Source organism: Parasteatoda tepidariorum, chromosome X1 (genome assembly GCF_043381705.1).
Source record: "Parasteatoda tepidariorum isolate YZ-2023 chromosome X1, CAS_Ptep_4.0, whole genome shotgun sequence".
NCBI lineage: Eukaryota > Metazoa > Arthropoda > Arachnida > Araneae > Theridiidae > Parasteatoda > Parasteatoda tepidariorum.
This window is the reverse complement of record NC_092214.1, coordinates 81,796,982-81,810,287: the sequence shown is the minus strand read 5'-3', so window position 1 is coordinate 81,810,287 and position 13,306 is coordinate 81,796,982. Positions and strand designations below refer to the sequence as shown.

At 26.1% G+C, this 13,306-nt stretch overlaps 1 protein-coding gene across 2 annotated transcripts in view; it reads right to left on the bottom strand.

Annotated features, from left to right (window-relative positions):
* The window catches only part of LOC122270917 (glutamate receptor 1), a 378,704-nt gene extending 369,499 nt beyond the window's left edge, over nt 1-9,205 (bottom strand). The window contains exons 1-2 of one of the 2 annotated variants that reach the window (XR_011638157.1): nt 8,981-9,166; nt 4,637-4,781 (exon numbers count right to left, since the gene is read on the bottom strand). Coding sequence is in view for 1 of the 2 variants with exons in the window: in XM_071187345.1 (XP_071043446.1) it covers nt 8,981-9,101 (121 nt within the window). In the remaining variant the exon portion in view is untranslated. Of the gene's footprint in view, nt 1-4,636; nt 4,782-8,980 lie in introns of those variants that run through there. The other variant, XM_071187345.1, reaches the window with a different exon arrangement.
* Between the last annotated feature and the right edge of the window lie 4,101 nt (nt 9,206-13,306).

The following is a 13,306-nucleotide window of genomic DNA, read 5'->3' as shown; positions in this document are numbered from 1 at the left end:
TATATATATATATATATAACAATAACTAGAGATATAGCCTTGAGCATGGCATTTAAACTGTAAAACGTCATTTTTTTCACATCTAAAATTTAAATTTTATTTATTTCAATTTGATAAGTCTTTTTTTAAGATTAAATCATCGAGATCAATACAATCTGAGTAATTGGATACTTAGGCCGTTATACATGTTTCTAGCATTTAATACTTAAAAACTTCCAAGTTAAAAATAATAATTGCTCCTTGTTTATATTTTTATATGATTAGTCAATACTTCAATAGTTTCTAAAAGTGCAAAGTACCTGATCCTGAACCACATTAAAATATATCTATATTTATAAAGCAAAAGTATTTTTTATCATAAAATCACTTAACGTGTATAAATTTATGTAAATATTGTAACTTTAACTGCATTTATATGGGAATTTAAAAAAAAGATGAGGATAGATATGAATAAAGCGATCATAAGCCAGACATCGTTAGAGTTTCGTAAGTTACTTTCATTTTAATTTATTTTATTAAATTTAGTTTTACTTTACTGTTCTTGCATTTTTCTTAAAAACTGAGTAACTAGTAACTGAGTAATACTGAGAAAAAAATTCTGAGTTTTCTATTTAAAACTTTAAAATATATCTATATTTGTCCATTTCTTAATTTTCCAGAAAATAATTCAAAATTAATTACACATGTTTAATAAAACTAGTGAAAGACAGTTCGATTACAAACGACTATTTTTCAACTTTGTTGCGCATTCTTTGCTTTGTAAAAGCAATTTAACACAAAATCCTTTTCAGATTTGAAACATAATTCTTCAAAATATTGAAGCAGTGATTATTTATTTAAGCAAGAAGGTATTTATTTTTGATGAAAGTAAAAAGAGAATTTAATCTTTAATTATTTTCCCTTAGATATCGAGAATTCAATTTCTGCAGATTAAACTTTGCGCTTCTATGTCTTTCACATCCAGCTTTATACCCTAACTTTAACTATTATGTAGATAACTGTTGCATATTAAACTCTTATATAAACTAAATCCTATTTTAAAATTCAATATATTTTATTAATGTTTAAACAACATTGTCTGAGCTTGAAATCAAACACTTAATAATATATCTCTGAATATATTAAACCTACTTTTTTCCCTTATAATATTTTAAAAATTGTCTTCATAATAAACACAAATGCACAATATATTTTTTTCAGATGTTTTGGAGAAAAATTTTAATTTTATTTATATTAAGAGAAAAAAAAATCTCTTTTTTCTGTTACAAAAGAATATTACAAAAAAATATTAGATTTGAAAATCTGGACAAAAGGAAAAAACAATCATTGAGAAAAGTAAGATAGGGATGAAAGTGAAAGAAATAACTGAAAACAATAGAGTCAAAAGTTACTTTAAAGTTAGCTGTTATAACTGAGCAAAATGATATTTTAATAATAATAACTCCCCTTTACACATAAAACTAAAAGAAAGATAAGATTTTACGAAAGATGTGAATAGCGATGTGGGGAGAGTAAATATCGACGATGTCATCTATGAAAAGGTACCCCAACCTAGAATCGAGTTAACATGTCTTATATACTAGGGAATTGGAATTACATTTTCGTAGTGGTAGATACACTACAAGCGAGAAAGCCAGAAAATACCATATAATCACAGAGAGAACTTTGATAAGTAATTTAGTTAAAATTTTATTTGATTAACTAAACAATATATTCAGGCATGTTTCTCTGTTTCGCTTTTTTCAGATATTATAAACAAATTTGCGGCACATTTATAAATGTTTTTAGTCCTAACTAATTCTCTAGACACATTTATAAATAACGTAATTTCAACATTTTGTGCTATATTGATTTTTCAGAACGACAAAAGGCATTTTCTCATTTTGTAATGTATGTAAGCGTTTGGTTATTAAATGTATGTAAAATCTTGTTGCAACAAAGCAAAGATGGTTAATATTGTCTTAAGATATTTTTTTTAATCTAAGATTACTGTTTAATTCTTCTTGGTATTCGAAAGTGCTTTGAACTTTTCTGGAGTTTGCATACGCATCGTCATTTTTTTATTCCTTAAACTTTGACAGGAAAATCAATTATTCCAGTCTAATTCCGATATTAAACTGAATTAAAATTTCACTTCACGTTATATCTGAAATTGGTGATAGAGAAAACTAAAAAGCAGCTTTTTTTCAAAAACGAGGAAGTTTTTTACCTTATACCTTTAAGATCATAATAAAAATAGGGGAAAATAAAACATATTTAGTCATACTTTTCTTAGCCTAATAATTCATATTCCTTTCTTTTCTTGTAACATTTATCCAAAATAATGGCGTATTAAAATTCCAAGCAACTTCGATTTATACATACGTAATAATAATTCTGAATTAATAACATGACGTTAAGAATACTAAATCAGATATAGATTAAATATTATATAATTTATAACTTACTAAACTTCGTTAATATTGATCCAATAAATTACGGATTAGCCGGTATAATACTCGAGTGTTAGTAACAATTCCTTCCGTAATGAATCCGATTATTGGAAACTCTATATTACTGACAAAATCGTCCAGCTTAGTTAGGAGAATTTACTGTCAGGACATAATGCCATTTCCAACCTTAGATAATGACATGTCAATCAATCTCACTAAGAACAAATGTCTACTATATTTACATTAACGGTACTAGAGTTAAAAATATAGTATGGTAACGGTACTTTTAAATACAATCATGGATGGGCTCTTAATCAGTTTTTATTTGCTCAAAAGTAGTAATTTTGCCTTTCATTGAATGTTTTATAGAAAATAAAAAAATTGCATTTTATTTATAAATAGAAGTCAATGAAATTTTATCATTAATGTAAATAAAAAAAAGTGTTTAATTCAAAAATACTTTAAAATTAGGAAAGCACAATACACTACTATTATATTTATATTTATCGATTAATCTATGAAAACGTAAAATAGTCATATATTTTCTGAAATGTAAAAGATACTAAATGGAAATATTTAACATATTTTTACTTAAATATATTTCATAAATATAAATATAATTGTTCAAAAATATAATTGTTTGTAATATATAATATTTTAAGACTCATGAGAAATTTATTTACAAAGGTTCATCTTCTTGTTTTATAAATTGTAATTAAAAAAACACTTACACTAGAAAAATTTTTTGATCTTGAAAAAAGTTTTTTTAATGTATACATCATTTAATAACGGTACTAGAGTAAAAATTTGGTATAGGAGCAGTACTTTAAAATACAATAAAGGATATGCTAAAAGTATTAATTTTACATTTCAATGAATATTTTGTTAAAAATGGAAAAAAAACTTAATAATAATACATAGAAATCGATGCAAATTTCCTCATTGATAAAAATGAAAAAAATTGCTAATGTTTAATTCAAAATTACGTTATAATTAAGGAAGCGCAATACACTACTAATATTTTTAAATTTATCAATTAATCTATAAAAACTTAAAATAATCATATATTTGCTTAACTATAAGATATAATTTTAAAAAACTATGTCTAAATTGTTTTATTGAAATATATATCTAAATATATAATTAAATTATATCTAAATTGCTGTATTAAAAATATAATGGTTTGTAATATATTATTTTAAACTTTATTTTTTAAATTATTTTACTATTATTTCAAATTCATCTACAATGGTTCAGCATCTGGTTTTATAATTTATTATTCAAAAAGCTTTTACATTATTAAAAAAAAAATTTTACATTTTTTCAATAATATAAATGCTCCGAGCTCAAATTTTTGCCTTCATTGCGTTTAATGGCTTTTTTTCATCAAACATGATATAAAGAAAGGAAGCATTTACTTAAATTTTTATATTTGCTTTTGAACAATTTCTATGTTTTATTAATTATTATTTCAAAATTATTTACATTAAAAAATTTCTACTTTTAAAGACGTTAAGTGTTTTTTTTTCAATACATACATCTTCTATAGCAATATAACAATAAAATTCCACGAAATTAAAGTCTCCGAACTCTAATAAATACATAATACCATTATGTTATAAAGTTAGACAATTAATGATCACTCATTATTTCACCGCATTATTAATACCAAGAATTAACAGCATCATTTAAATACAAATAATATTATTTTTCTCCTTTGCAAAATCTATTACGGCATCATTTTGATTACGTATTGTTATGGATATTTTGAAAAATTAATTTTAGAAAGGGATTTTGTCGACTATTTTTCAAATGTTATGCGTTTAGAGATATTTTAATTAAAAAATTTAATTAGATTTAGGATTATTCCAAGATACCTAGGTGGTTGGAAAATAGGAGAATAAGTCATACTTTTTTGAAATTTACTAAATAATGATTAATTTAAACAAACATTTTACAACTATAATTTTTTGATTATTCATTTAAATCTTGCTTCAAAAATTCTATAAATTAGTTAAAATTGTTTTTCGTAGTAACGCTTTAAACTGTAACCTGTTAACAATAATTTTAATAGGCTAAAGTGTCGTGGTTTAAAATAAATGAGTGAAATTTTCTGTTGAATTATTTTTGCATCTAGGTACAGAATCATGAATGGTTTAAAAGAATTAAAATCCGAATTATAATGAGCTTACTCAATAAATGAATGCTTTTTTCGTTTGCTTATTTATTAAAAATCAACTTAAAAACTTATAACAAAAACTAAAGGAAAGAAAAAAAAGATAAATATTCATCGCAATGCTGATGCAATCATATTCAGGCAACGAAGAAAAGCATTTCTATAGATTTCACCTACAAAATATAAATAAGATATAAACATAGGAATCACGTAATAATAAATAAACAAAAGAAGTAAACAGGAAAAATTAAAAAGCTTATTTAAAGTTTCAAAATTAATGTTTGTTCACACAGAAAAAATTTAAATCAATAAAATGAGAATTATTTAGTTATGTATAACTTTTGTTGCCTACTAAACAAATTCTTCATTAGTATTTTTGGTAAAAAATAAATTAAATGTAACTTTAAAATTGCACACTGCTAAAACACAATTTTTTTTACTTAAAATATGGATTTCGATAAATATTTTTCTTTCAATTTATTTATAAAAAGATGAGATTCCCCACATTCGCCAATTGAGAAACCATATTCTCTGATTTAAATATTGTTTTGTTATAAATTTAAAATATTAAATTTTAATAAAATTAATCAGATCTCAGGAACTTTTTATATACAAAATTAGTTAAGTTATGCGAAGTGTTGAGATAGCTAATTTTAACGTTTTTTTTTTTTTAAAAGAATATGTACATGCAGCATTTTCTTGTAATATATTAATTAGCATTAATAAAAAAAATTAAGAAATAAAATAGCAAATATTTTATATATACATATGATGTTGGTGCATATTTTTATAAATATCCATAAAAATAAATATTTCGCAATAAATTTTCATAATATTTAAGCAAAATATATTTGTGCACGAAATATAATTTGGGTACGTAAATGAATAAATAAATCATTATATCAAGAAGCTGAAAAAATTACTGTTGATGAAACATTAATGTAGTGTAAATTCCTTATATTTTATTGCTGTTTTGGAGATACTGTTTTTTTAAATTAGATGCACTTTTATTGTAACATAAAAAGTAGTAAGATTTTGGAAGATGAATAATGATAATGTTTGAATATGTAAGATGAAAAATGTTTGGAAGATGAATAATGAAGAATAGTTTACAGAAACGTTTTTAAAGTTTAATGCTTTTATTAACGTTACTAATTTTTTCTAAAAAAAAACATTCGGACTGTTTTACATCCTCACAGGAAAATAATTAAACATTTGTAATATAACCTCTCTAGTAGTTCCTATTCTTTCTATAAAAACAGAATTTATTCAATAAAAAAGAGTAGAAAATAAATTCAATGATTACTTATTTTATTATTAATATTTAACATTAAGACAAACGTATGCTGTTCTAATAGATTTTTAAAAAAAATAAAAAGAGTTTCCTTTAAGTATGCATTGCTTAATCTTTCAAGCAATGTATGCATTGCTTAAAAGATTTCTTTAATGAAGTTACTAATTCTTATTATATGTACAAAATGAGTTATAAAACATTTGTAATTGATTTTAGCGATATAAAAACACAAAAATATGATGACATGGCATAGTTATAATCATGATGATTTTAAGATTTAATATTCAAAAATAATACTTTTAAAATATTCGATAGAACTCATTTGTATTCAAACAAACTCGTAATTTTCTAAATAAATATGCAAACTATGAACCTAAATAACTTTTACGACAACGATCTTAATTTTAAAGAAAAAATAATGCAAAAATTACAAATGATATTGTAAAAATTACGCAAGTTTTTTTTAATTTTTCGTAAATCAGAAGAACTTTTACTACTTGCTTATTTCTGGGTACAATGGGTATTTGAATTCTTAAAAATGTTTTTATTATTCTTAATATGTTGTTGTATGTATCGATGCAAGTAACCTGCTCTTTTACATCTAATATACATATGTAATCTGCCTTATATACGAAGTAAAAAAAATTAAGTGATATTGCTTAAAGCATTTTTTTAATTACATGTTTCAAACTAGTAACAATCATAAGTTCTTGTTAAACTATAGTATACTAATATTAAATGACAAAAAAATAGCAAAAAATACTGAAAGAAAAGAGTATTGGTAGCCGTTCACTATTTTTGCTAAATAACGCTTTGAACATACCACATACATATTATACAAAGTTTATGAACTTCTCTCTTTAAAAATTGAGTGGAAAAGCGTGTTAATAACATTTTGAAGACATTCAAATTTCCAAATTAGAGAGAGAAAACTCTTTTAATGAGACAGTTTTCAATAGGTAAAAATGTTTAATGAACAGCTTAGAGAAATTGTATTGCTACCAGAAAATTTTTTAATTATTAAGGATTTTTTTTATTTAATGTCAATTAACATGTTGTTCTACTAAGCTTTTTAATCAATGTATGTAACTATTCTGAAATTTTACTATTTAAAGCTTCCCAACACTCATTTAACAGTTTCTTATGAAAATTTCATGAAACATTATTTTTGCGTCTTTTATCAACTATTATTTCAAGTTGAAACGATATTTGTATCCCATTAGAATGTTTTCCAATTAAAGCTATCAACTTATACATTTGTAGAAAGTGGAACCTAGTGTAATATAAAATATTTATATCGAACACAACTTTATTTTCATAAATTTCGAGGCACTACTTTCTTATATATTATTCATTTTGAAGCCATTTGAATGGTTTTAAGGAAAATAACTTTTAGAAAACGAAATCGTTTTATGCTGATTTTAACAGAAAGAAAATAATTATAGCCTCTGAAACAATGAACAAGAGCATGAATATTTCGTTTGTGACTCTAAACTAATAGCTGACATAATTTTTTGTAAATTTTTTTATTTATTATTTTGACATTATTCTTCAGTTCTCGCTGTTTTATTTGTTAAGGTTTTCTTTACTCAATTTATTCAAAAATGTTTTTAAATTTACATACTTTTTTCATTCGACATGCTTTTTAAAAATTTTGATTGATAATTATGAAAAATATCTATTTCAGGACATAATCAGAGTATTTCGTCCCAATTTGCATATTTTATAAATTCTTTGTGACAATTATCTGTTTAAAAGGAGAATAAAATTTTGAATAGCATCTTTAAAGTCATTTTGTCTTGGAATATTTCGGGTGAAAACTAGTTATTCACAAACATATTTTCTTTTCGTATCTGTCTTTGTATGGCATAGTTTGATTTCTTCAAAGATTCTACCTATTATTAGTTTCATTAACAAAAAGATGTATACATTTTAGGGTTTGTATTACAACTTTAGTGTTTTGCTCTTTACTGAAAAAAAATATGGACAAATAATTCGACACACTTATTGTGCATTTCCTCAAATTTAATTTCAAAACCGAAGAAACTTTAGAAAAAAAGAAAAATTTATGAAAATTGAATTCTGGTCTGGTAAAAATAAATGATAAATATCTTTGCCCATTGCTTTACTATAATAATGCATTTCAGACAAACTTTTTATTTCTGTTATGATGCATTTTTGACAATAACTTTAGAACCATTTAACTAGCGATATTGTAAATCCGAGTTCCAAGCTCAAAGTCCATAAAAAAAGTTTTCGTTTGGTATTAAAATTTTAATTTAAACTATGTGAACTAGTTATAACATAAGTGACATCTGAAAAAAAGTAGATTTTTTGGGTTGAAAAGCATGTTGCATGTTAATCTCTGCCATATCATTACATTATGTGGTTCTTAATGGGGAAATGTAATTAGTAAATTCTTGTTGTAGCTATATTTTCTACGGTTTATTTTCCTAAATTGCGAAAATTATCACTTTAAACATATTTAGACAAAGACTTCATTTATGACCTATCAATAAGACGTTATTTTTAGGAGTTTTATTCATTATTACAGTATTTATTATTGCTTTTAACAATGCAGAAATTTTGATAATTAAAACAATTAGTAAATCATACTAACTCTTAATTTATATCAAGACATTTATTACTATTAATTTTACCCTGCTACCACTTTAAAATATTGTGTTAACAAATTGGCTAAAAATTTTCGAAATTTATTCATTTTTAACACATTGCATTGAAAAGCATTTTCCTAATTATTGACCAAAATTATTATTATTACATTTTTTTTTTTTTTTTTTTTTTGGATCAAACACTGAAGTCCCTTACACATCTTTTCGGAGAAGCTTAAATGTTTTAATCCATGTTAGTTAAGTTTGATTCATTAAAAGAATACTTCTCATCAGTCGCGTAAGTAATAACTATAACAGGAGTAAAACCTTCATTTAATGGTTTAAACATTTGTGAATTCTATCTATACATTCACACCATTCTAAACTTCGAATACATTGGATTGTGTATTCTTTTCATTTAGTTTTCCCATATACCAAATAAGATAACAGAAAATGAAAGCCTTACCGATGGGAATTTTCTCCGGTACTGCAGATATTAAGACTATCAGACAGGTGGTAATCACGATCTTCCCTGTCAACATCTGGCCGTGAACAAAACGGCAGTTACAGGGAGAAACTTTCCTCATTCTAAACGGCAACTGGCGGATAGGTCCGGCTACTTTAGGATTGCCAATACAAACTACTCCGCCTGCTGAAATGCTTCCGATTAACTTTGCGCGGGGAAAATAGGGTTGCTCTTCTCAAACAAATCCCGCCAGTTCTAAGCGATAACTGAGCCAAGCAAACAACATACAAAATTAGAATACCTACACTCTTAAACGTAGGAAGCAAAGATAGTTATTAACGGATTATAAGTCCTGACATATGCCTTTGCAAAATATTTTACATGTAAAGAACTTTGCTTACAGTTTTCTCAGTTAAAAATCTTATATTAAAAATATTTCTGATCTTTAAAATTAAAATTGATTTTGTTCTTAACCGCTTCCCTTACCAATTTTTTTGTAAAAAAAATTGCCAAAAATCAACAATTTCTTTTATTTCATTAATAAATACAAGGAACTGAAACAAGTTGAAATTTGTGCAAGAACATTTAATTTACTATCCCGAGTTATCTCGGGGAAATGAAAAAAAGTTTTTAAAAGAAGGGATAACACAAAGTGTTACTTTCAAAAGGCCATTTTTATGTAAATTCAGCAATCATCGTACAAAACACGTCCCTCCCGAAAGTATAGCTCTCAAACTTGAAATCACAACAGATTTTTTTTCACTTCCGATCGAGTAAAAGTGTGATAGTTGACAAATACCGCTGAGTTTTCTCGGGATAATTATGTGAGTTAAATCGGGATAATCAGGGAAGTGGTTAATAATACATATGATTGTAGATTAATTTCCTGGTAAATTAATATAGCAAGGCAATTAATATAATAAGGCAATTGATATCCAAATTAATATAAGAAGGAATATAAACACCATAGTCCTTTCGTATGCCTCCTATAAAGTATTCTGTGCTCTTGCTTTTTTCTGATAAAAAAGTTATTTTAAAAAGACTTTTTTAAAGTAAAGATCTTAAAATAGAGTTTATATGATTACGGAATTTTTTTTAAAAAGTTAACTGAATATGATTTTATTTTCTGGTAAATTAATACAATAAGGTGATTCCTCGCTGATTTTAAATTCTAAACGGATGTTTTCGCGAATTTTAATAAAACTATTTTTGTGAATTCAAGTTTGGTAAAATGATATCTCTGACACATATACAAGTTTACAAAATATGTTTGACAAGAATATTAGACAATTTCATGCATCAAATGTGGGACAGAACCATGTAATATAGTAATAAGCTATAAAATAATTTAAGGTGAATTTCTTATCAAGAGGTCCGATCTAAGCCTCGTTTTTTAACTTTTTCTTCTTCAATGAAATAAATGTATGAGTAAAGACTTCATGGATTTATATCGCCACCTTTAATTTATATTTTAAGTTTTTGATTGCCGAAAATAATTATAAATTATCATAATAAAATGACGATGAAGATAGCAGCGCAAGCAGAGTGCTGATAGATAGGTGTACCTCAGACTCCACACTGTAGAGTCTAAAACAGACGAGACCAAAAAATTAACGATTATGTACAAGTAGAGTAGCTATGGTTAAAACCAAAAAAAGAAATGTCATTTTTTCACAAAGTGTCATAAGTATGAGAAAAGTTGAAAAAAATTCTTTTGGGGGGCATTTACGCGTACATAAATTTTTAAATTTTGGAAAATGTTCGATTTGTTGGAAATGTTCGAGTTTCAACCATGACCAAATCAATTTTCTACAAAATCAATCGAGTACCCTTCGGAAAATTTGCCATAGAGAAGCCTATGGTAATCTATGGCAACCTATGGCTCCCATAGAAATTTGTATGGCAAGATACGATACGCCTATGGTTACTATAGGAATTTGCGTGGCAAGATACCATACATCTATGGTTACCATAGAAATTTGTATGGCAAAACCCCATAAGCCTATGGCTACCATCGAAATTTGTATGGCAAGATACCATAGACCAATGGTGACGGTAGAGACCTGTATGGCATTTATATGGCACGTCACTATTCTCTTATGGCAACCATAAAAATTTGTATGGCAGTTTACCATAGGCCAATGGTAACCATAAATATTTGTATGGCAGTATACCATAGGGAAAAGCTGATCTAGATCCCCACCAACGAAACAACATCTCCTATGGAGTCCTCAAAAACATCTTCTAAAAGAAAGAAATATCAATTTTTTCACCCCGAAGTTAATTTAATTCGACATGTAATCCCACGAACATACATGGCAACGTTACTTTTAAAAAGTAACGAGTAAAAGTAGAAGTATTTTTAAAAAAGGTAACGAGTAAAAAGTAAAAAGTTCTTATTTTAAAAAGTAACCCCTTAGGAAAATTTGCCATAAAAAAATACCATAGGATATTCCTATGGGGTTTTGATTATGGCAAAATTTTGCCATACACTTTTGCCATATAATTTTGCCATGCACGTATAGCAAACATTTGCCATAGGATATTCCTATGGGGTTTGCCTATGGTAAAATTTTGCCATACATGTATGGCAAAATGTTTGGCATACATGTATGAGAGTTTATGAGGAAATATTTTTTCATAGGCTATGATACACCTTTGCCATACAGCATATGGCAACATTTCTCATTGATATTTTACCATACATCAAAAAATAATTACTTACATGAATCTTTCGCAATGGATATTAAAAATGCAAAACTTAATAATTGTAGAATAAATATATATCCAGAAAGCTTTTTTTTAAATTTCTTTGATAAACTTCCCTTGTTTTACTTGCAGAATCCTTTCTCAATGATGTTCCTATTCAAATAAATTTTAAATGGTAAGTACTAACCATTAGAAAATGGGTCCGGTGGTCGGAGCGAGTGGGCAAAATATTGGTTATGTTGATTAGGAACAAAATATATTGAGTACAGGCAACCAATATTTGTTAAAGCTGGAAAAAAAAGAAAATAGAATGTGGATCCGGAAGTCGGAGCGAGAATAAAAAACGTTAATTTGATTGATTGGTATCATAATTAGTGCGATAAGCGTCAGATATTAGAGGAACCTAAAAGAAAGCGAAGTAAAATAATGGTCCGATGGTCGGAGCGAGAATTAAATTTTTTTAAATTTTGATATGTGATACTAAGCTAAAAATTAAACAGACTACTAAAACGATAAAATACTATGATCTAAGCGGAATTAGTTTAAAATAGACCAAACGGGACAAAAGTCGAATATGTAACGGTGCAACTAGTGGTGGCATGTGAACAAAATTTTATCTGTAAAAAAGATGGTATAGACTATGAAAGGCTAAGAATAGAAAACAGGCTAAATTAGTTGATCCCCTACTAGTGAGAGATATAAAACTCAGAAAATTTATGTTGAGTTGTGTTAAGCACTGTTAGAAAAGAGAACGCAATATAGAAACATTGGTAAATACAAAACATGTTTAAGACGTGATTAAAATTGGTAAAATTAATAATTGCTATTGACAATTGGTTACGGATAGTAATTAAAAATTAATGGAGTATAGGGAATCGCTATGACGAAAAAAATGTAAACTCAAGGAAAGATTAAATTGTTAAAAGCATTTTTGTTAACAGCAGCAGATGATTTGGCCGGGAACTGCGCCGTTGATGATATTGAAGCAAAACAATTGTCAACCAGCAAATATTTTTAAGTGATGACCCTAAGCTATGTATAAATATGTAACAGAACATTGTACAAATATATGTGGATACTTAAGAAATATTAGTTGTAAGATAGCAAAACAAAGAGACATGATAAAAAAAATTAATGGCAAGCAAAAATTAAACACAAAATAGAAATATAAAGCCCTAACGTATGTAAGATAATGTAAAAAAGCATTGCAAGAACCTAAGTGGAATTAAAATCAAAAACTAATGAGAATGTAAACACTGACTTTGATATTGATATATGACAGCAATAAAATGAAATTATCACCGAACAAGTTAAAAGAATTAAAAAAATTTAATTATTAAAGAAATGATGATCTGGCTTGATCATAAGCACTTAACTGCGTTTTTCATCATGAAGATTGTTTACAAATTGCTATGGGGAATAGAACACCATTAATAATGGAAAAGTAATGTGACTTTAAAAATTTATATAAAATCAGAGGGAGGGGATAATATAAAAAGAAAGATGTCGTTTAATCAGAAACAGTTGGGAGAAAGAAATATAAAAATTTAGATAAAAATATAAACAGCAAGATATTAATTAAAGTGTACAATGTCAGCGCTAACAAATGGCAAAATT